Here is a 25,503-nt window from a genome sequence, read left to right as displayed (position 1 = left end):
GGTGACACTTTAGGGATTTTACTATTTGCTATAAAAACGTTTATTTACAGATTTAATTATTACAAATCGTCAGTCTCACGTTTAATATTTTCTTAATGGGCTGCAGATACTTTCTGTCGACTACAATGGTGCTGACTAGAGGACATAACTACTAAATCTGTCATTGCAATTGGACATAGTCCTAAACTATTGATATTTTCATGAATCTACTTTATCTCAGCTACACATTAGTTGCAGGTTTATAGCCTGACTTGTTGCTGTACAGCAGCTGGATGAATCCCACCCTGATATGAAACCACTAGAACCAAAGATTAACAGCATGTCTAACATATCAATAAAGAAGGATATGTGTTTCTAAGTGTTTTTCAATAGCGGCTGTAGACAATGAATTGAATTTACACACTGTTCACTTTAATACTCATGTTGCTTTGTTTGTTTTCACTGGGTCACAGTGGTGATTATGTCTGTTCCTGGAGGTGAGTGTCTGAAGTCGTGTTAATATTGATACTAATCCGGTGAAAACACAATACACAATGTTCAAAATTGGCATTTTTGACCATGAAGCACATGTATTATGCATGTACTGCGCACCCACTGTATTTGTGCATGTGAGTGAGTGTGTATGTGAGTCTTTATGCCTGCATAAGCAGCAGTATTAGCATTGATTACTCTTATATCTCTGCAGGTAATTGCCGTTTTTCTGCCTCTACCCACGAGACCTAGTGTTGGTATGTTAATAAACTCTGTCAGTGGAGGCTGCACAATGAACACAGCGCTTGTGTTTTGCATTTTGAACACAATCTCAGGCCTCCAGCACGAGGTCTGAGAGTAAAAATAAAGGCAATGTCGTATTTTCAACTCTAATTCCAGCTTCAAAACTAATATTTCTCCTACACCACAATAACGGATTCAGACAGTCAGTGGAAAAACAGCCAGTCCTTTTATTACCACAATTATGTCATTCTCTTTAGGAGAATGAGATCAGGCAAGAAACTTCAATTATTAAACAGTCTGCTGTGTCCTGAATACGCCGAAGGAAGTCACTAGCTTTGTGTCAATTTTTATAATGTTTTTAAAAAAATACCTCTGATGCTGTCTTTTATGTCTAGACTTATTAAAATATCTATAAAATACTTCAATAGGAAGAGACATCCTGCACAGTATATCTTCTCCACGCTGCCTTTGTAGCATGTGTCTCTATATAGGTCTCCTTCTTTTGTTCTTTCCCCAGCGTTACCACAGCCTCCTCTGCGTCTGTACTCTGTTCTGGAAAGGACCCATCACTAAAATCCCCAGAGGTGTGTGCCTGAGCGTCTGGATTGTAACTCTGAGTCATCATAACACGTCTGCTCCCATTCTGTTTGCTGTGTGTCTCTCCACTGTCGACACTGCACATCACCCTCTCTCTCTCTGTGTCTCACAACAAGTGGTGCAGCCGCAGCAGCAGGAGGTGAACTGGCATGAAAAGAACATGAGCTCCAACTCACATCAAAATATTCACGTGGGATTTGTTGTATTTTCACGGCTGTAACTTTTCCCATTGTTGTTACATGAGGAGTCAGTGAGTCACTTAAATGTGAATTAACAGTTTATTTGAGGCAGAACCAAAAGGAATTAGAAAACATGGCAAACATATTTCCTCTTGTGAATCTAATGGTCAATGCAAACAGAGACATCACTGTTATAAAGTTACATCACTGTTTTAAACCTGGAAATACAGAGATATGAAATAAAATTAGGATTTTAAACTTTCAGCTCCTTCAATTGACTATATGGACTTTAAATGCTAATCATGGCCACAAATAGCCTCCATACAATCAGATATATAATCGTTTTTAATGCAAAATCTAAAATGACTGACAACTGACTAAATCCTGAAAAACAAACATGACAAACAATATTAATCTGTGGAGAAAATGTAAAGTTCACCAGTGACTTCATTAAAAAAAAATGTCTTAAATCTTCTACATGAAATTCAGGGTTAAATGACCCAGTGGCAATATGTTGTGTCCAAAACAAACAAACAAACAAACAAACAAACAGGTTCAAATTGAATTACTCTAAGAGTCTAATAACACATGCAACTGGTAGAAAGGAACATTGAACATTTATAATAGTATTTAATTGGGGAAAAGGTTTAAAGTTTAAAATTATAAATGTGCAATTTGATATTCGAGATCTAACTCCATTCATTTGAATAGGCGCTCAATGTGAGTGCGCTTTACCACAGATACTTACGGTAAATGCTAGTCGTCTAGTAGGATGCCTGTCAATTATTAGCACAAACTATAGCTTCTCTTTTATTCTGAGACGTACATTTAAAAGATTTAAGATTTACAACAATTAAAAAATACTCCAATACACATAAAACCAGCATATAGGTTATTAAATGTGTGTTTCAAAACCACTAACGGGATGACGTGTGTGTTGTGGGTCCTTCGGACTTCCGGGTGTGTGTAAACAGGCTGCGGACTGATTCGCCTCGGAAACAAAAATGTGAGTTTTCTTCCTGCTCTGAGGGAAAATGTCTCCGAACATGTTTCACATTAATTGACCCAATATGGCGCTGATGCTAACTGTGGTTTCGTTTCCGTCCTCAGGTCTAAAGTCACATTTAAAATCACCCTGACGTCGGACCCGCGGCTTCCGTACAAAGTGTGAGTGTTTCACTGACAGCTCAACAAACACCTCTTTTGTGTTACTTCTTTAAATCATTCATTTACATGTTTTGCCGCTAAACAACGTGTCTGCTCGATGCTAATGTGGAAGCTAACCTGCTTTTCAACGAGAGCTACGTGCACTGGGGTCAATGGGAGAACAGCTGTTTCCATTGACTGGTGACCTCCCCTCTGGTTTAGATGTTTGTATTAATATGACACGTCCTCATAATGGGGTCATAATAATGTGTGACCCTACACGTGGTGTTCACAGGTTGTCATAGATGTGTGTTTAATGGATCTTTAACTCATGCATCTGGGTGGTAACCTCACATTTCCATCTCTAAAATGTGACAATGCATTTTTATTTTATCCTTCTTCACAAAAACAAGCTGCTGAATTGGATTTTTTGAATCAGCAGGAAGAAGTTAAGCAACAGACATATTCCCCACATGTGGCAGAATGTACGAATAATGTAAATTCATATTCAAACTCTTCAAACCAGTCAGTTGCTATCTGTCATTTTTCAGGTGTTTCCTTTAAATGTTTCATTTGGACCATTAACTGTCAAATAAAATACATTTTGAATCCCCAGATTCTATCCCTGTCATTGAAGGGATAGTTCACCTGAAAATGAAACTTCATTCATTCTCTACTGCCACTGGGATGGAGGTGGTTGAAGTGTTCGAGTCCATAAAACACTTCTGGAGTTTCCTGGGAATACGGCGTTGCAGCCAAATCCAATTCAATTGAAGTCACTGGGCGACCATTTCTTAAGACTAAAAAAAACTACAGAAAAAAACAAAATGCTTCACTAACAAAGACATTCAGGCTAAAAAACACAATGTGGGTCAAATTTGAATGTCGGGGTTTACGGACACTGGACAATAGATCCCCAGTTACTTCAATTATATTGGATTTGGATGTAAAAGCATTTTCCCACTTGATCCCAACCCTCTATCAGCATAGTGGTAAATAAATAAAGAGTGAATATTCTTTTTTCGGTGAACTATCCCTTTAAGTAATACAGTTCACTATATATACAGTTTTTGAAGCAGCTTTGTTTTGTCTGCTACTGTTTTCCATTGAGTGTTTTAGGCTTATTTGACGAACATTATTAGGTAGAATTTCAAACAATCAATCAATCGATTAATAACATTTTGTTTGTATCGCTCAAATTCACAAATTGTAATACATCTCATAAGGCTCAACAAGGTGCAACATTCTCTGTCGTTAACCCTCAACAAGAATGAGGAAAACGACCTAAAACCAAATTATTAACCTTGGAAAACACATAGAAACCTCAGAGAAAGAGACATGTGAGGATCCCTCTCCCAGGACCCAAAGAAGTGCAAAAGATTGATTAAAAGAAACAGTTTGTAACATAATGGAAAAGTGTGTTTTAATGTATTTGTACATAAGAAAATGTCTGATAGAGATAAAGGGAGCTGCAATGACACATGAAATGAGAGTTGTTGTCAGTAATGGTCGAGTATGAGTGAGTAGTTGTATTGCAGAATCAGCTGCTTGTGTTTCTCAGTAGTTGAGATACGACCTGACTCAAACCAACAAAACCATAGAAGAGGGAGATTTTCCCAGTGATAGACAGAGCACACCATTCATTTGAATAACAAGATTAAACTGGTGGAAAAAAAGAGAAATATATTTACATTGTGTACGAACAGGGGGTGAATCCATCATGTGCAAATCAAACAGTTCATCTACCATCTGTGAAATCAGGCACAATAATGTTAGTTAACCTTTGAAATGTATTTTTTTTTAAATTGCCTTAATTTTTACTTAATGGATTTAAAATGTCCCTACGTAGCTTCACTTTGAATTTTGTGCCTGTGCAGCTGCTGATGTCTCGGCACAAATAAAGGGATGATGATGAAAGTAAATGAGGCGAAGTGTTAAATCTGCTATAGACATGAACTCTGGCTCCCTGTCTGTCTGTTCAGATAAAAAAGTTCAGATATCCACCGGAGATACGTTGTAGTAGTGAATCTCTCGAGCAGAAAGCAAAGCAGGTGTTTGTCGATCAAAGATATGATATTAAAATAAAGAAGTCCTCCTTTTAAAAAAGTGACAAATCAAAACAGGCTGGATTTTGTGGTGTTTTCAAAATCCTGATTTTGTTTGCATTACAGACTGAGTGTTCCAGACAGCACGCCATTCACTGCAGTTTTGAAGTTTGCAGCTGAGGAGGTAAGCTTTTTTTTGTTCTTCTAAACTATACTATAAATATACAAGTATAATTCTTCCAACTCTTTAATACTGAGATCTCCTGGGAATTTAGGCTCAACACATCACAGATGAATATGGATATACATATGGTCGAGGCTGTGTGTAAACATGTTTGAGTTCATCTGAAGTGTCACCGTCGCACAGCTTTGTTCCTTTGTGCTTTTTTTGTTGTTGTTGCCATCTGCTCTATACATATGTTGGTCACACTTTTTAAAATGTATTAATGATTCAATTTATATACAAATATTAATAATTAACCTCAGAATAATATCTTCACAACAAGATTCATAAACAAATAAATAAGTGGTTACCAAGCAAATTTAAGGGATTGTCATCAAGGATGTTTTATATATTTTATGATGAGACATACATATGAACCAATAAATAATTTTCTCTTTTGTTTTGGTGTCAACTGTTAAATGATGACACCAAGTATTTATCAGGCTCTAATCTCAGACTGACCTACAGAGCTTGATAATTGCGCAGATTTGGTGTCAGCAATTACACGTGACCTTTTCTAAACTGAAATTAAGTCCTAGAGCTGAGAGTGGTACAGACACAGGAAGTTTTACAGCCAGGTTTTTCACTCTTCTATCTCAACTGGTTTTAATCAATGCAGTTGTCTGTACAGGTCGACTAATGTCACACATGTCACATACTTTAACCCACAGACTTTTATTAGGCTCTGTTTTCTACCTTCATAAACACATCCTGACTGTGGCTGCTGCTGCTATCACTGATGTGCTGCTTTTATAATGTGCAGACAGGGTGTTGACGAGCTGCTGTTGAAAACCAGGACACTGATGAAGCATCACTTTCACATTTCATACCTGGCCTTTTGTGGTCTAATGACGGAGGCTCCATTAACCCGATAGAGGCTGTTGAGTGAGATCATCTGTATTACTCTAATCAAAGCACTGGGTTGAAGCTTTTTTCTCTGTGAGAATCTCACTTGTCAGAGTGGTTTGTAATGTTAAATGTGATTTAGCCTTTTATTCAACAGGTGTTTATCTAAATCCCATGTTGATCGATATAAGAGCCTGATTGTTTTATATGTTAACCAATAAGAACGTCAGATATGATTCACAGACCAAACGGTATTAGAGTTTACTTTTTATTTTATAGATTAAACCATGCAGAAAGATGTACATTTATTTTATTAAAAACATATATTTATTTTCTTAATTTGAGTTCTATGTATTTGTTAAATAAATCCTTTGATTAAACTGTAAAAAATCCAACCACAACTAAATTTATTTGTCATAAGGTTTTGGTAACGACATCTTAAGAATCATTAACATTAATAATTTATTGGTAATATATATACAATATGATAATACTAACAATGTATCAACACTAGTCATTACAGTATAACAGAAACGGAGAAAACGTATAGATTTACAAATAACAAACGTTATCACCTGAAAGAGGTGATACCATTTAGGATTTATATTCAGAAATTAGCAGCTCAGGATTCAGAACACTATGCTGATTCTTTTTTACTCAAACCATTTCCAAACTCTCTTTTATCCGCTGGTTTTATGTGACATCAAACGAAGCTGCGTCCACATGTGTCCGTGTTTGATCCAGCGTGTTTCTCTTGTGTGCTGCCTGTGCTACCTGGCAGCAGTTTGCTGAGCCGCACTCTGCTAACCCTATCTCCCTGACGACAGACTGATCCCCCCCATCTTTTTTTTTTTTTTTTTTAACAAATCCCAGCAGCCCACATACCCCTCGCATGAACACTGAAGTAGGATGTATTGTGACCAGGCTGAGTGATTTTCTTCCAAAATTTCAAGCGTGGCTATCTTTCCCTCAGGCTGTCTCCCTTTCTTCCTCTCTCTCTCTCTCTATATATATATATATGTGTGTATGTGTGTGTGTGTGTCGGACAAGCGTAAAAGTTGGCAGACAAAAGATTCAAAACAAAACACACTACACAGCAGTTTCTTTTCCCTTTTTTCACTGACTTACATTTTTTTCTGAAGTCTTCATAACAGCAGCTCCTGTTTTTTGAAGCTGTCACCGAACAAAGTCTGTGTATCTCTCTGCGCTGACTCAGTGGATTCAGCTTCTCGCCTTGATGATTTATTCACACCTTGGTTCAGCCCAAGTGAAGTTGGGTTGCAAAGTGTTGCAAAATTCTTTGAGTGCTCCTGAAATTCACGAAATGTCAAAGAGTAGCTTCTGTTTCATCAAGTTTAGTTTGATCATTGATCTTTGATTCTTTTTCGCCCTTCACAGTTCAAAGTGCCATCAGCAACCAGTGCAATAATAACAAATGGTGAGTCAATGCTTTTTTTTAAGATGTCTTTGGGAAACTAACTGCAAAAGTGAGACGTTTACTAGACGTGTCTTACACCAGAGAGAGACCCTCATTCTCCAGACAGGGATGTTTGGAAACCCAGATAAGATTTAAAACCTCAGCACCGAGCTGGAAGGATTTGACGGCGCTCTAACAAAACCATGGGGAGCTTATGCCAAGTCTTTGAACTGCAGAGTGATGCTGAAGTAAGGTGATGAAGTAGAGACTGTGGAGTCAGATTATAAATCTTAATGGTCAGTGGATGATCCTCCAGCAAACCTGCAAATTGTCACTTCAACATAGTCATCTGTTTTTATTGTACATGTTTTTATTACGACCTAAAGCCGAAAGGATTTATCGAAAGAATATATTTGTTTATTTAGAGGAGAAAATGCATTGTTGCCTTGCTGTTTTCTCAAATTTAGATTTGGACATATTCCCTAAAATTCCCACTAATTGTCCAGTTTCAGTAGCTTTTTGAAGTCTGTCCTGCCATTTTACATGAAAAGATTCATTTTCCTCAAAGAGGGGATATGAGTTACTCATCATATATGAAAGACATGGATTTAGAATGACTCTCAGTAGAGCGTGTGCCACCGCCAAGGACCAACAATCGCATTAAATTGAATCAAGCTGCACCAAATTTCCTTCAGGCATCTGTTCTCTTAATTTGCCAGATTTATTTTTTCATCAAGATGCATGAGTTATTCCCTGGATCTGTCCCCTGGTCTAGATCTGCACCATTTGGTTCTATCCTGACCCATATCCAGCAAGTTTCATGGAAATCTGTCCAGTAGCTTTTGCATAATCTTTCTTACTATTAAACCAGACAGGGCTGAAAACATATGGCGGAGTTAATGAATGGAACATTTAATGATGTAGTTTATATATATATTAATTTCCTCAGGTTCTAAAGGAGAATTTCTGCGATTCCCTGTCTCTTTACTTCTAGAGGCAGTTTTCACCATCAGCGTCTCAGAGTACGAGTATTACTCATTACTGCTTTTAATTCCGCTCCACCTCTATTGATCTGTATCGGCGACCAGCTGGAGCTGTGAAAGTGCTGATGCCACTTATCTCCGCCCCCGAATCCCACTTTGTTTGCTCATTAGAGACGAGTCAGCTCGGAACTTTTCGCAAATCTAAATTAAAGATTTACGATGCTGATGTTTAAAGAACTCTTATTTACTTGATTTACTGCTACTGGTGTTTATTTTTAATCCAGTTGAAATGTGATGATTTCACTCGATCTCACTTGCAACATAAAGTACTGAAGCTAAAATAAAAACTAAATTCAAGCTGTTTGAAATCTGGCCTGCAAAATAAAAAAAGAGTTTCAATCAAGTACCAAACAGACGCATTTCTGAAATAACCTGAGACTTTAAAATATTCAGGTACAGAACTCCTGTAGCCAAGTAAATTATAACAAGAACAAATCACAGTCAATTGTGGCTGTTAGATGGAAACATGTTTAATTCATTAAACTGTAAAGCAAGATAATGTCTGTTTACATCTTGTGTTAACCTGTCCAATGTATTTCCTCACATTGTGTAGAGGCGAGTCAAAGTGTGGAAGCATATTGGACATTGGATTTGTATATAAATGGATTTTTAGTTAGTTTTCCAGTTGCAGAATTAAGTGGTCTGTTATTATTCCAAATGGAATTGCCTGCTGCTGAGGCACTCGCCCCTTTCTGTTGCCTCGTGCCACATCATTATGGATGAACTGATGATATTGTAGATAGTCTTCATTTCTGCGCTGCTCATTTGCATAACAATCTCTTCCTTTTACACTGCTGTTGTTTTCTCTGTTTCTCTGTTGCCTCGCAGACGGAATAGGAATCAACCCGGCCCAGACAGCAGGTGAGTTGTTGGTTTGGAGCCTCGGATAATCTTCAAGAAAAGCTGCTGTTTCTCTATATTTTATTTGTTCTGTCTCTTTGAAGTAAACTCAGTCAATACAGAACTAAAATAAAGCTTCTTTCACAGTTCACTTTGGTAATGCTGGTGGCAATGCATTTATAATAGAATTAATTAGATCACTTCGATAAGGCTGCGAGAGGCAATGATTTATGTGGGTGGTTCCATAAAGGAATGTTCCAAAATTGAAGGATTAACACTGAAATCCTCACTCAAGGCAAAACCACAAATCAGTCTGGGATGTGGATCAAGGTTATTTAAGTCGGGTTTGAAACATAAACTTACATAAAGATGGATGATGAAACGTAAAAGAGTTAGAAATAAATACATTTTCCGAAACTGAAGCAAACCACAATAAGCCAGAGTATAGACTTGATTACATTTCTGTTCTGATCTAACCGGAGTTTAATGAGATCTGCTGTGAAGAACTGAATTCTCTAAAAATAAGCTTTAAACTGCCTCAGTGTTTGAGCCTCAGAGTTGTTTATATGAATCTGGTGTTAACTGAGTCATGGATTTAGATGCGGAGCCCCGAGAGGTTGATTTTAATGTAAAATGCAATTTAAAAAGTGACCTCTGACTGGAGGCGAAGTAGACACACCCGGCTGCTTAGTCAGAAATAACTTTGACTTGAGATTCCCACATTCTTGCTGAGCCTCAGTGAATCACTTTTTCTATGTGTCAGCCTCCTGCGTGTTTCCCAGAGGTTTGTAGCCCACCTCTCCTTATGCAAGTCCTCATTTAAACAACACCCGTTAACACACAACTGAGTTTTCTGCACAGACCATGATAAGGTAATGTCTGATTTGACCAAAGGCAAGATAAGTTGTTCAATGCTCAGAAAGCAAAATGAGTGGTGGGCATTCGCAGCGGCTGTTTAATCTGTGCAACATCCATGCTGTGTGCTGCCAAGAATAGCCTGAGCTCAGCCACCTCTGTCTCGTGGCCTTCTTCCACCCAGCCACCTCATGTTCATGGGACCGAGACACACTGGTGTAATTTTACAGCCATTTTCTCTTCACACGTCGTTATTAAAGGTCGACATCACAAGTGTCCAGTGGAATAACAGAGGTCCACTTACACTGATGGTCCCGGGAATGAGTTGTTTATGATCTGTCAGCGTGATTCCTAACTGGGAACCTGAATAAATTAATTAGATTGCTGTGGGTCCAATCTGCAGTATTACACATTATTTATTCGCTTCTTAATAAACTGAGGCTGGAGACCATAGAAGCTGTAGATAGACAAATAGGCTGAAAAATGGGCCTGAGAAAATTGTTTTATTTTTCCATTTAGAAATCTGTCTGACCTCATTTCTGAAATCATACATTAAACTAAATGAATTTGTAACCAACTATGTAAACAAATCTATTAATCCTTGTATCAACTTTTAAAGCAACACTATGCAACTTTTTGCCCTAAAACAACAGCTTCAATATGAGTTTACTGGTTTACTGACTTTATGTTTTGCTTTGAACTGTGGATTTAACACAGATTTAAAAAAAAGAATCATTAACATTTTCATATTGTATCACAACTAGAGTCAATATTCGTCATCTAAAAGATGAAATCTTCACAGAAATACGTGAAATTAATAAACAATGGAGGAAGAAATACAAGTTTATTCATGCCATGAGTTAACGTTATGTTGTGTTGCTTTCAAGAAATCTGATTCATGATAAACAAATCATAGTTTTCTCATAGTTTCCCCTGTTTTAAATCAATCATCATTTCTGATAGACAAATTGTATCTTTTGAGGGAAAGTGTGTTCAATCAACTGTGATCTTTACGTGCTGCTCTGTCCTCTATTTCAGGAAATGTGTTTCTAAAACACGGCTCGGAGCTTCGCATCATTCCCAGAGACAGAGTGGGAGGACAGGTAGACTGATGCTGCGTTTCCTCGATGACGGCGTAATGACTCATCCGGCAGAATCATCTCACACTCGAGACCCGGGAAACTCCTCAGCGTGTGTCCTAATTATTTCTCTGGCCCACAACTGACAGTGACTCACATTAGTATATATATATATTTAATCTTGACGATGACTTGCACTCACACATGCATGGTCCCTGCTTCTTCAGTCATTTTATTTCCATCCGTAAGTGTTGTCCCATCAGAGGACTGGAATCATTACCCAGAATTCCCAGAGGTACCATGTAATCATTATAGACGAACACAGCAGATGCATCCTGGGTAACATTTAGTCAAAGATCAAGAAACGACTGCGTCAACAGTAGTTTTTCTACCTTTGTAAATGACAATAAACATGACTAACAGCACATCCCTATTTTGCAATGTCTATTTTTCTTCACTAATAGTATTGTGAATATATTAATATGTTAATGTATTAATGTAAAAGACAGTTTAACATGCTTTTAACAACTATTTTCTTGGATGTTGATATTGATAAAAATGTCTGTTTACATTATTGTTTTTGTTGTCAGGGACCTGTTGACAAAGATGATCATCCATAACTAGAGGAGATAATCTACAGATGAGAAGAAAATATACCAGCTAATGTAAAGACGTGTTGAGCTCATAGACTGTATACATATATATATATATATATATATATATATATATATATATATATATATATATATATATATATATATATTGAGCTGTGTCTCTGTTTCTGACGCATGGATCTTTGCTGCCCTCTGCCAGGTTACATTCTAACATCAGCTTGTCCCGCGCCCACATGCGCTGCCTCTGCATCTGAAACCATGTGTTGTGTCAAACAGTAAATCATCCTGAGTGACATCAAACCTTTTAATATGCTCTGCTAGATTCATTAGGAGCAGAGGAGCAGGTGGCCGAGTAAACAAGGCTGTGAATTAAAAAAACGCTTCGATTAAAATCCACTGAATGTGTCTGAGAAGTTCTGGCGCTGGATTCTTCCGGGGAAATAAACAAAGTGTTTGATTCTGTCTTGTTTGTTCTTTTGGCTCGATTCAAATCATCGATTCAAGCAAAATATTAAAAAAATATTCTTTCACGTTACGTTTCTCCGTTTAAACTAAAGCCGGAGTAATAGTCGGAGCAGCAGGTTTATTTATTGTTCCTCTGATTAATGAAGCAAGGCAGATTATTATCGCCCTCCACATTCATCACTATCATTTGAGAAGGTCTGAGTCATTTGTGAACTTGCTGAAAAAACCCAAAATACATTTCATACCTTGGCGAGAGAGAACAATGGAGCATGCGAGCTGTAATACTCAAGAGAAAAAACACCTTCGTGTGACAGGCTCAGATCGGGGGGGGGGGCAGGCCTCCTGTCACAAATGGATTTTTCCATTTATTTGAATCAAAGTCACCGTGAGACTCATTCACCTGAAGCCTGAAATGACTAAAGACCACAGAGAGCCTGAAAGTGTTTTGGCCTCGCTGCTCTGAATGAGGCTTAATTACTGCGGCTGTTGAATGTAAAAAAAAAAAAAGTTCAGTTTGAATCTTTAGAATCTGAATGTTTGTTCCCATGGCAGCACACATATTAGATTTCTTTCACATGCAGACAAAGGATAACAAGGTTTCATTTACTAAAAAAAATCAAAGGAATCAGTTCATTCCATCAACCTCGGATTTTGTGCTCATTCAGGCATGAAATTAAAAATGTTGCTCTTAAACAAAGATGGTGCCTCCGTTTAATCTTTATAAGCAACGATGTAGAAAGATACTCTATGATCAGATTTCAGGTTGAGCTGTGAGTCAGGATGAGCTGCTGCACCGTGGATCCCTGTGTCACTCGGACCAGGAGGAAATAAAGTCCTCTGATCCACTTCTGTATCCGCACCGGCACTTTTCAAGCGGGGAAACTCCACATGAGACAAACGATGCAGCAACACACAGACTGTCTGCTCTATAGGGGGGGGGGCTCGGGGCAGGTGTCATGTTAGAGGGCGATGAGGCTGAGAGTCACCGGTCGGGCCTGAGATGACAGGAGGAGCAAAGAGGAATCATGGAGGAGGGGATGTGGTCTCCTTACCTTCTGTAATGACTGTTATCATGTGGTTGACGATGTCGATTGTCAGTGGATCACACTTCCTCAGGCCTCTGACCTCTGACCTCTGACCTGTGCAGCTCAGTTGACTCGGTTGAAGCTCCTCACGCCAGTTTGTCCTCTTTTAGAGTCTGTCTCCTCCTCGGCCTCTTGCACCTGTCTGAGTTCAGACAAACATAGAAAGAGGAAGAACTATGGGAATGACAATAAAGTTGTAAGGCAACACATCTGGAAACGTTCATCTAGTTTTTCCTTAATAAACCACAATACAAATCTGTTGAAACCCTAAATTATATAGATAAACCTCATGAAAGCTTCCAGAAGTGAAGCCAAACTGTGTCAACGGCCCCCTGGTGACTTGCTGATGTAAAGGTTACAAACCCCACCGCCTCCATGTCAGCAAATGAGACATGGACCAAATTAAAAAGCTCACGTTAAATAATTAAAAAAGTTGTTTTTATAACCGGGTGGTGAATCTATTTGGTTTAAATTGTCCACTCTCGCTTCCATATGACCTGACTGTGTTCTTTATTGTTTAATTTCAACTGTAATATTTGTAAAATGTCCAACTGATTATAGCTGGACCGCCAGAGTTTTACCTGCCATTACAGACATCGGTCACAAGGTGGCAATATTGAGTAATGTTATGTTGCTCTTGGCAAATATTCAGTGAAAACACGTCACAGATCGTCAAGCTGCGTTTTCTCACTATATAGTCGTCTAAATAGAAAACCCTATATATCAAGTAAGGGTTAGTGAATGAGTTGATTTTGAACACAGCCTCTCCCTCCAAATTACCTCCTTGGCACAAGATGGCGGCGGTTGTATCTGGGATATTTTGGCTTCATTTCTGGACAATGAGAGCAAGTGGAGACTCGTCTGTAGTTGAGACGAATACTCGAGTGCATCTCGGTGCAGGAATGTGCCAAATATATTGTTTTTGCAAGATGTGTCTTAGAACAGTGAAATAACAAATGAGCCTTTGTCAGGACTTTAATGAGAATTCTCAAATGTCACAGAGACTGAGGTCGTTATATTCATTGATCCGTCTGTGTTGTGATTCATGATCTGAGCTGGAGATCTGGGTCGAGGGTCCGAAGTGTCCCCCGGTGTTTTCAAGTGTCTCAGTGTGAAGACGGTTGACAGGCAGAGGAACACGATGCTGACACAGGGACGACATGTTGATATGAGCTGATCACATGAGTCTCTCCCACTGACTCCTCCATTTCCTCCCCCAATGGGTCCCTTGTGCCCCCCCGCTGGTTTATAAATGACAATGTCGAGTGTGCTCCCCCGGCCTCCCATTAAAGGCAGCCAATCTAAAATGAGATCTGATGGTCCTCCGCAGACTCCAGTGGAGATAAGACCAGCAGCACTGTGGCCACAGGTCACTGAGCCGTGTGGAGAAATGAACGAACCAGGGAGTGGAAAACTATCTCCCCCCCCCCCCCTGACAACCCATCCCGCCCATTCTCACACATCTGTCCCTCACACACACACACACACACACACACATGTGGCACGGTGCAGGTGTGTGTCTTCCATCACCACACAGACACAGCCAGGTGGTGTCTCTCTGCAGGGGTATTGATGAAAAGCCCTGGGAGGCTCCACGTCAAGATTATTTATTTATATTAATGACCTAATTCTGCCCCCTTCTGTCTTAAAATAAGTACAGCAGCTGGAGGGGAAATCCCACAGAGGAGCACAGGCGCTGTTTGGATCTTCCTCTGCAGAACGACGCCTGATTAGTCTTGATGGAGTTCAGATATTAAGGCAAGAATATGGACATTTTTAGACGTACTGCTATTGTCTGTCTGATTCGTGTTTATCACTGATCTGAGGATCGGAAAATCCTTTGGGATCAATGAAAAGTGGATGATTAGTGTGGAGGCAAAGCAAGGCTGCATGTTTTGGTTCTATCCTGTTTGTATTTTAAAATCATGTTTTTCTCCTTTGATATTTAACTTTGCTTTTGTATTTCTCTTCTCGCAGAAAAATTGATTTGTCACTGATGTGAATTTCGATATTAAGCCAATGTGTTGTAAAGATAAATAAACCTGCCAGCATTTCTAACACACACACACCCTCCTCAGATGCAAAAGTATCCGTTTATTCCATCTCCAAAAACTGACTAATCAAATAGTAGGTTGTTGAGTTATTGGAAAATATCGTCTGCCTCTTCCCTCTGCTCCTCTTCTATTTGCTTTCTAGTTAAAACTCTAGAATAACATATCGGATAAACTGAGAAATGTTTGTCCTTCATTTTCACAATGTCACTTCTCAATATGAAATGAATTAATCCTCTTTGCGTCTGAAGGGCCTGTGAAGGACGGAGCTGGGAGGCAGGAGGAGTTTATGTTTTGAACATCAGGGATTTATTAACTGAAAAATGAATAGAAAATAAACAGAGAATAAATTCAGTTCAGGGCCTAAAGTCAAATCAACACAAGTAAATCCAGGGTCTGAAAATAAAGTAATGCAACGTCCTCACTGATGTGAAGGAAAGTGAACTGACAATCACAAAGAAAAGAGGACACACAATCACACCATCTACATAGAGAGAGGATGTTGAAATACTTAACACAACAACCAAGTAGAAAAGAAACAAAGCAGGACCATCAATTAGTCTATGAGTTGAAACAAACCTCACATTAATCAAAGCAAAAAGTATCTAACAAATTTAAATCTAATGAAAAAACAAAATATTCCAACCAAATGAGTTCAGACATGATGAGAATTTGTTAAAGCCCTTTTGTATTTAGGACCAATGCTTCCTTCCTTTACCCACATGACCCTGACAACTTATTATAATGTAGAATACAAATATTTAATTATACATGTGGGCCACAAATAGAATAACTCAGAATAAACATTAAATTAAACACAAGTACATAAGTGAACTACGAAACTTGTGGAACTAATAGAGCTACACAATAGTTTAATTGATATTACCTCAATTTGTCTGAGATCACTTTTATTATTGTATCACTGCATTCTTCAGGGAGTCACAAAACAGTTGAGATGACAACAGTTACACAAAACACTCTATTCTGTATTGTGGTTTCTCTTCAGCGACAACAACAGGCTTTGATTTGACACCATCGCTACTGTTTCTGTCTTTAAAAACATTTCCCAAAAAGTCATCTCACTTCTTTAAGTCACAGTGAATGGTCTCTTAAATCTGTGGAGGCAGTCCCACAGCTAATCTTTTATAATCCCCTTCTCTCTTTGTGTTCTCTCCTCTCTCTGCACCGACGTGTGTGTAGCAGGCTTGTGGGAGTGTTATTAAAGCGCTCGGAGAGAGAGTTTTAAGGACACAGCAGCCACGGGCGTGTTTAGCTTGTTTGCGGTTTACCCGTGAAGCTTTGGTCAGAATTCTGAGCCCGTCTGCTTCTCCAGCAGCAGCTCATCCAGGCAGAGTGACGGTGCACAGTCATGATGCTGCTGAGGCTGCAGAGACGTAGGCCGCTTAAGAACTGCACAACTACTTTTCTGTATCTCTGTGTTGTTCTGATCTTTTCAGACACGCCGGCAGCAGCAAAGCTCGGTGGATGTCACTGTCGGGTCTGAAATGTCTCAACGGTAATCTGATTCCACATTCGAGGTCCCCAAACTGGGAATCGGGCCCCTGATATCTCATGTAGCTTAAACTTTAGATTTACTTTTTTTGTTTTGAGTTGAATGTCTTGAAAACTCAGATGCAGATATTATCGTGATTATATGAGTTTGACAATCCCCTGACTTTCCCTGGTTGTTCCTGGTTATAACATCTCGGACGCATTGCACCATGAGATTCGCTGCACGTTCATGTTCCCCTCAGGAGGAACTAAATCACCAGGCCAACTTTGTTTATGACCAAAAATCTGCAGAGCTAATGATGTTCCCATCAGCTTCAGTCAAACCCAGTGTTTAATGCTAAAATACGCACATGGCCTTTTGCTAATATGCCATAGAAACGGGTGGTAATGGGATGAAGAGAAGGCTGAAGAAGAGAGAACAGATTTTAAAGGTTCAGTGTGTAGGATTTAGTGACATCTAGTGGTGAAGTTGCATGTTGCTGCCCTCACCCTCCCCTTCCAAACATGAAAGACAACCTATGGGAAACTTCAGTTGTCAAAAAAATTTAAAGGTTTAGTTTGTCCAGTCTGGGCTACTGTAAAAAATGGTGGCCTTCGTAGAGAGGAGCTGCTCCCGATGTGAATTTGAAATATTGAAATATAAATAATCGAGGGGAAAGAAAACAACAATTCGTACAATTTAGATGAAACACACTATTGAAAACATAACAAGGATTATTTTATATTTAATTTCTGCCAATAGATCTGAATCTTGCACCACAAACCTTTATGTTCCACAGCACACTATTGGCTGATTGAGATTATGGCAAAATCGGATTTGACGAAGCAGGAGGAGAGAGAAAGAGAATAGTGAACGTGTACTTCTTCGTGTAGCTGTGTGTGTGTGTGTGTGTGTGTGTGTGTGTGTGTGTGTGTGTGTGTGTGTGTGTGTGTGAGAACAGCTGACTGGAACAAAGCAGATCTGGAGTAGAGGGAAAAGGTGTCATAGAAAAAATGCTGTTAACTTTGAAACCAGCTGCACCGTCTGCTCCGACTCTCGAGTCTTAACGTTTAAAGTAAGTGAGACTTTAAACTTTGTCATTAGTGACTCGGACTCTCTCTCTCTTTTCTTTTACAGCCGCCTTCTAAGCGCTGCTGCTTTCTCACAGTTCCTGAGCACGTTTATCTCTGAAGTGGACGATACACCTCTGGGATATGGTGGAAAATGAAAGAAGGATAAACTTACAGAGGCTTTGATGCTTTGAGGCGGCAAAAACTTTAATATCTGTGTCGAGATCTGTGGAAACAATTTGGTGTAACAACGTTGGGATGCCTGTGAAAATTAGCAAAGTAGATTTTAAGCTCTGAATCTTAACTTATTGCTGCATTGGCCTCATTTGACTATGACAATGACGGCTTTCTGTTCTATTGAGTTTTAGATCAGAGAGCAGATGTAGACATTTTAATTTAATTGCCAGGCAGGGAATATTTGTTATTTTCCACAGAATAATTCATGGATCTTAATAAAATAAAAATCAAGCATCTTTAGGGCCTTGTGGGTGTGAACAATATGGTGCAGATCCAAATGAAAAATCTGGATCTAGTGAATTTAAACATGGTTTGATGAGGGGACTGTTGGGCCTTGGAAGAGGAATGTGCTTTACCGAAAGACATTCTAGTTTGTTTGTTTGTTAGCAGGATGATTCAACAGCTGAAGGAAGGACTTCTTCTTTTGACACGGATCCAGATCAGGGGACAGATAGAGGATTTGATTTTTCCGTCTCCTTAACATTGTGAGATATGTGTGATTTTATTTTCTCATTTTCACCAAATTTCCCACAGAATAATTCATGGGTCTTGATGATAATCATCAGGAGCGTTTAGTGGACTGATATCTTTGGTGCAGCATGATTGAATTGAAATGGGCTGTCGGGCTCTAGCAGAGGTTTCAGCTCCTCTACTAAACGTTGATGGTTTGATAAGCTGCAGCTCTTCACTCCTGAGCTGCTGCTGCTGCTCTTTGCCACCAGAGGGCAGTAGTCCAATAAAGAAATATCACCATTTATTTCCCTGGATTATTAAGATTTAATCATCACTCAATGTACTTGATTTATTGTTCAAATAATTATTTTTAGTTAGTTAATAAGATGGAAGTTCATTTGCAAGATGACATTTATCCGGCTTTAGTTGCATCTAAAGTAAATAATTGTAGTAAGTAAATAATGTTTGGTCTCAGGAGGAATATGAGCAGTTTAATTTGTTCTTCTCGCTGGGCCTCAATGTCTCATCTCCTCTTCCTCTTCTCTTCCACCTCTCTTCTCCTCTTCCTCTCCTCTTCCTCTGCTCTACCTCCCATCTTCCTCTTCCTCTGCTCTTCCACCTCTCTTCTCCTCTTCCTCTCCTCTCCCTCCCTCCCCTCATCCTCTGCTCTTCATCCCATCGTCCTCTGCTCTTCCTCCCCTCTTCCTCTGCTCTTCCTCCCCTCTTCCTCAGCTCTTCCTAACATCTTCCTCTTCCTCCCCTCTTCCTCTGCTCTTCCTCCATCTTCCTCTTCTGCTCCTCTTCCTCTGCTCTTCCTCCCCTCTTCCTCTGTTCTTCCTACCATCTTCCTCTTCCTCCCCTCTTCCTCTGCTCTTCCTCCATCTTCCTCTTCCTCTGCTCTTTCTCTGCTCTTCCTCTGTTCTTCCTCTGCTCTTCCTCTTTCTCTCCTCTCTTCTTCCTCCCTTCTCCTCCTCTCCTCCTCCTCCTCTCCTATACTGTAACAGTACTTTAAAATACAGTCCCCTCCGATGTGCCACGAGAGACGAACAGCCACCTAGTCCTGAACTGTCTCTGCCTGCCGGGCTGAGGGCTCTGTCTCACGCCTGATGGAGTGTGGCAGCCTCGTCCCTTATTAGTCTCGTCACCTCGGTGGAATCACGTGAAATGGAGAGAATAAGCTCTGCAGGGGGGAAATGTCACGTTGCCAACCAACTGGAAACAGATATATCACACGTGAGCAGTAAACAAGTCATTAAAACCTGACAGATCGGTACAGGGGCTGTTCTGCAAACCACCAGTGATTATCAGCGTGGGACACAGAACTGCAGGAGCTGCTTGTCCTGAGTGAAATGGACACAGGGTGTTTTGAAAGAGTGTCTTTTTCTCACAGTTTTGTCAGAAATGGAATCCATGAGAGGATTCCCTCTTAGCTCCAACAGATATTTACCCAATTCCACCAATAATTGACCTTGATCCTCTCACTGAAAGTCGGAGGCCTGCTGGAGCATTGTCATCTGTGCTGTAAATGAGTGGAGACACAGGAACAGACCGGCGGTTTCACCAGACGGTAAACGTTGGGCAGGATGGCACTTTGCGTAAACTCACATGCTCATTGTGTCGGTGATTACAGAGCAGCGGCCGCACTGAGAGGCCTGTTTGCAGCAAAGAGTTCCTGGAGTGAGCTCTGAATGCCGACGTTTTCACGACTGTAACATGGGAACAAAGATGGACCAGATGTGAGTGTGTACGCTTTTGTCAGCGCTCGTGTGAACGTGTGTGTTTGTAGAACTTCCCCTTTACACTTTCAGCTGACCCAGACACAAAACATCAGGTAATTGCAGGCTGGATCTGCAAAAGAAATCATTGGTTTTGCCCGTGGAGCTGTGGATTTTATGCGTTGGAGTCCTCAAGACGCAGCAGGTCTCAGGTCGCCGGCACGGAGGCGGTGAGGAGGCGGCAGTGAGTGACAGGAGGCCCGAGCCTTTCATTCCTGGGCAGCGTTGAAAGCATGAGAGTAACAGTTGAAAGCATGAGAGTAACAGCTGTGTGATCAGAAACACAAGGTGCTTATTACACTCAACGGCGCCTTCAACGGACTCCTATGACTTTAATGAGTTATTGTTCACGTTGCATTTATGTGTACGGAACATTTAAGTGTTTTTTTTTCTAGTTGAGAAGGGTTTGTAGCTATATGATATCCTGTTGTGAAGTTTAAAGTAAAATAACGCATCAAATTTTACAGTCTGATCAAATATTTAAGTCTCTTTCCTTTTGTGTCCGGATCCAGGAAGTTTTGATTCACTTCTTTGAACATTGCGATTATTATTCCTCAAGGAACTAGTGGATTTAAATGTGGTTTCATGAGGGGGTAGGACTTGTTTAGCCGCTGCACAGAAACAGACAGAGCTATAGAAACCTTTAACTACCACCAATGTGTAGCTGAGATAATTTGAATTCAGGGTAATCAACAATTTTGATCCTCTATAGTTTTAGATCTATGTTAGGAACTTACGCTCCGGTGAATGTAAATGTGGCTTCACTCGGCTGTTGGGCCTTGGCCTTGAATATCCATCTATGTTTTAGTGTGGGGGGGCAAGGTGGTGCAGTGGGAAGCCACAGTGTGAACACTGGTTTGGCCCGGGGGTCTCTCTCTCTCTCTGCAGTTTGCATGTTCTCCTCGAGTCTGTGTGGGTTTTCTGCAGCTTCCTGCCACAGTCAGAGACATGCAGGGTTAGTGTGAAGGTAACTGGAGACTCTGAATTGACCGTAGGAGTGAATGTGAGAGTGAATGGCTGCTGCTCTCTGCACATTGTAATACGCTGGCGACTTGTCCAGGTCGGACCTTCCCTCTCACCAAATGTCCAGCTTCCTCCATGACCCAATTTGAATAAAGTAGAATACAAAATTCTCTTACTTCTACGTGAAATACAGTAAAGAAGTAAGTGTAAATCCAAATGTGCTTGTTTTATTCGCCCCATGTATGCATGTATTTCCCAAGCCTATAGATTCTCTGTATGAATACATTTAGCACAATGAACATTATTGTTTCTGGGACATTTATTTTATGTTTATTAAAATGCAACAAGGAATAAAAGATAAAAAAAAGCAAAAATCCTGTTTACGGCTTTGTCTCAGCACCAGAGAACAAAAACCTCCATCTTCTGCAAACAAGATAAAGTCATTTTCTATTTGTATTTAAAGGCAACGCTAATCTTCGGCAATTAACACTGAGAGAAAAACGTGTTTAGATGAATGAGCCACTGCTTTGCAATAATCCCGTGTGTTGCGTTGGTGACAATTCCTTTGACTTTAAATGTCGACTGACGGCTCATCACACAATGTCTATTCAGATAAATTAGTCTTTGTGGTAAGCAGGGAACGACAGATTGTTGTTTTTAATGCAAATGCTTCAAATCTGATGGGTTCCTCGCCCTCGTTCTGTCTCTTTACTTGTCAGGTTTGAATCTCTCTCGTTGGCTCAAACACCAGAAATCACCACATGCGTTCTTATCACAGCCGAGCAGCTGCTGAGGAGAAGGAACCCAACGCTGCACCGTTCTCCATGAATATGTCATAAATCTCAGGGCCGGACTTTCCCCGAAAAAAAGTTCTTCAAAGTGCTGCAGGTTTGGGTGCAAATTAGTCAAATGGGACGTGAGCAAATGTTTGTGAAGCAACCAGACGTCCAGGGAGCCGAAATAATAGACATGAGTTACAACCAGCTGTTCATCATATGGAATCCCTTATGTGTTTATCTATAGGAAGGATTTTCATGGGAAACAAACACTGCAGATTCAAGCTCCAGGTGAACAAAGCCTCTAATCTCGGGCCTGATGATAATAATTCATACATCCGTCTTTCCTTCCTCATCTCTCCCTCTGTGTCTCATCAGACTTTCAGTATTCAGTCCAATCTGTGTGGATGTGCTGGCTCCTCACAGAGCTCATCCAGGCTGCTCACGTATCCGAGTGGCGTCTCTCATGTGAAGGCACAGGCAGAATCCTCCGGCTCGGGTAGAGAGTGCGACAGCTGGAAAAGCTGGGGGTGCCATGTACTTTGAAATAACAAGGCACCAGAAGCCCTCTAATCACCTGGCATTTTAAACGTGGGTGGTGAAGAGTCGAGAACAAAATGCAGTCATGAGCAGCACTTCTAACGCTCTGCATTTTTTAAAATTCAAGGCTGTCGGGCTCCTGAGAACAGTATTTCAAATATTCATGTTTGAAACCTGGTCCTGGTAATTCCTCTGCTTGTATCCAGTTTCAGAGTGATTTATACAAAGCGTTTAAATGAATTTTGACTCACACCGGCAGCAGCATGTGTGATCACTTCTATCACATATTCACATTTTCCTACTTTATTATAGTTATAATGATAAACTTTATATATACAGCTTCTTTCGAAACACAAGTACAAGGTGCTGCACAAGTTAAGAGTGAGAAACTGAAGGAGAACAATAGGAAACTAATGAATTTGTTTTGATTGGAAGATCACACAGCATAGAGAACAGAGACAGAAATAAAAGATGTTACAGATGAGAAAACAGTCAAAACAAGATCAAACACTATAAAATTATTATGGTGAGATCAGAACTAAAGCATGCCTATAAAAATGTGTCTTTAAGAGAGTCACCATTGAAAATCAAACCTAAAATCCAATGTGAGCCAAAGGAGAAAAACTCAAATCAGAGTAATTTGCTCTTTTACTCGGTTTTGGACGAGCTGTAATTTGTGTAGATTGTGTTGTGTTGGTTCGAGTCCGAGAACGACACGTAAACTTACAAGTGTCAAGTTGAGAAAAAGTCAAGATGGAGCTTCTTCTTCTCTACACACAACACGTGTAGCAGTGACATACCAACATGTGCAAATTCCTGAAAAGTGCCACACGTTTCTCAGTCATCATAAAACTTTTAGATTCAATACAAAATAGATATATTTCTGATTTATATTTGATTCATCATCCAACTCCGATGCCACCGCACGGCCCTCACCCCCCGATGCTCAACATCAAATTATAAGTATTCAGCAAAAACTCAAACACGCACTTTATTCTCTCATGACTTCGCTTTGACAGATGTTTCAACTTGCTGAACAAACCCCCCTCCCCCCAGGACCTGGGAGATCTGGCAGGATGGATTTTCTCCAGTCTTAAGAAACTATTTGCATCCATATCTCTTTTTTTTTTTTTCAACCCCATGACAACTGAATGTGTATTTCATATCCCTGTACTGCTGCTCAGAGCAATATTTGTGGATTGTCTCACTGCATCAACTGCAGTTTACTCAGCCGCACTGACAAGGCCGGGGTCGCCCGGGCCCCACTGCCTCCTGGGTAATTAGAGGTCTTACGTGGCGTCTTGGTCTCGCTGCTGCGAAGGTCAACGTGTTCCAGAGGCCGAGCTGCACCTGCTTACTCACCACAAAGTAAATGTCAACACATAGATTAGAAAATAGCTGAAGACTATCTCACTTTTATCAATATATGTGATTGTTATTATTTTGTCAGGGGGGTTTCGGGGGAAGTTAAGCCAACAATGAGCAGAGTGTCTTTTTAGAGGATGATGCCAAAAGGATTGTAAAGGTTTAATTCATCAGGAGCCAATCACATCTCATGGCAGTGCCTTGTTTCATTTAGATTAACCTTTAGTTTGATCTAGTGCTCAATGTTTATAAAACTAATTCTAACGTGATCAAGGCTGTTTTTTTTAAGAATATACACAAGAAATACCAAAATATGCAAAAACCTTTGTAGTTACTGCATTTTATTTTTTAAATACTTAATTATGAATGAGCACTTACACATGCTACTGCAGAAATAATCTAAATTCCTGTGAGAAAAAGACAGTTAAATGTGTTAATATTTGCTGTTATAAGAGTTATTTCTATATTCTGCATTGATCCAATTCTTGATACATTTATCAAATCAGTGAAGTTTAAGTTACATTATTTGGCTTTTCTATCATTTCACATCCTATATTTGGTTATCTGAATTGTCTAACTATTTATCTCTCTCTCTCTCTCTCTCTCTCTCTCTCTCTCTCTCTCTCTCTCTCTCTCTCTCTCTCTCTCTCTCTCTCGCTCTCATATGGAAAGTGTTGATAATCCTCTCAGCCACGGGGGTTACAGTTTTTACGATGATGACAATATGAACAAAACAAGATCAAACACTATCAAATTATTATGGTGAGATCAGAACTAAAGCATGCCTATAAAAATGTGTCTTTAAGAGAGTCAGCATCGAAAATCAAACCTAAAATCCAATGTGAGCCAAAGGAGAAAAACTCAAATCAGAGTTATTTGCTCTCTCAGTCGGTTTTGGACGAGCTGTAATTTGTGTAGATTGTGTCGTGTTGGGTCGAGTCCAAGAACGACAAGTAAACTTATAAGTGTCAAGTGGAGACAAAGTCAAGATGGAGTTATAGTTACATTATCTGGCTTTTTCTATAATTTCACATCTTATATTTGGTTATCTGAATTGTCTAACTATCTCTCTCTCTCTCTCTCTCTCTCTCTCTCTCTCTCTCTCTCTCTCTCTCTCTCTCCCCCTCTCCCTCATATGGAAAGTGTTGATAATCCTCTCAGCCAACGGGGGTTACAGTTTTTTTACGATGATGATAATATGATTATGTTTCTCTCCAGGGCCACTGCATTACATGATCACATCCCTCAGGAGGACTCGTCTCTCGTCTCCCTTGCTCGGTGATGAATGAATCCCATCTGTGTGGCTGGGCTGTGGTAACCCTGCCTCCTGTGTGACTGTCAGCCGAGCTGCCTATCGCTGAGGAGGCTGAGGAGCTCATCCCTGAGAATCCTCCAATATGCGCAGAGATGGGCGGAGGCGCTTTTTACGCACAGCCTCTCGAGTGGCACAACTTAAAACTCCTGCGCGCTCTTCTGGCGGAGAGTGTCCGGGTCCGGGCGCACATCCAGGGTCCACATCCAGCACAAGGATTCTTTTTTTTTTAACCTTTACGCGCAGAACAAAGACCCAGGATTGTGGTTTTGTCTCTTCTCTCCACCACCTTGGCACAGGGACTGTTTCCAGATGCTTTGG

At 40.1% G+C, this 25,503-nt stretch overlaps 1 protein-coding gene across 1 annotated transcript; it reads left to right on the top strand.

The window, feature by feature from the left end:
* The first annotated feature begins 2,432 nt into the window (after nucleotides 1-2,432).
* On the top strand, nucleotides 2,433-11,411 carry ufm1 (ubiquitin-fold modifier 1). Its single transcript, XM_061085708.1, has 6 exons — nucleotides 2,433-2,496; nucleotides 2,601-2,657; nucleotides 4,808-4,865; nucleotides 7,149-7,188; nucleotides 9,039-9,071; nucleotides 10,944-11,411. Coding segments are annotated over exons 1-6 (264 nt in total). The 5' UTR covers nucleotides 2,433-2,494; the 3' UTR covers nucleotides 11,018-11,411.
* Nucleotides 11,412-25,503: the final 14,092 nt, after the last annotated feature.

This window comes from Limanda limanda, chromosome 14, assembly GCF_963576545.1.
Source record: "Limanda limanda chromosome 14, fLimLim1.1, whole genome shotgun sequence".
In the NCBI taxonomy this organism is placed as follows: domain Eukaryota; kingdom Metazoa; phylum Chordata; class Actinopteri; order Pleuronectiformes; family Pleuronectidae; genus Limanda; species Limanda limanda.
The sequence above is the reverse complement of the archived record's forward strand: the minus strand, read 5'-3'. Positions and strand labels throughout refer to the sequence as shown.

Bases quoted from the DNA above. Each gene is read 5' to 3' on its own strand.
- ufm1 (XM_061085708.1), top strand. The intron at 2,658-4,807 runs GTGAGTGTTTCA...TTTGCATTACAG, and splicing joins CCGCGGCTTCCGTACAAAGT to ACTGAGTGTTCCAGACAGCA. The intron at 7,189-9,038 runs GTGAGTCAATGC...GTTGCCTCGCAG, and splicing joins CAGTGCAATAATAACAAATG to ACGGAATAGGAATCAACCCG.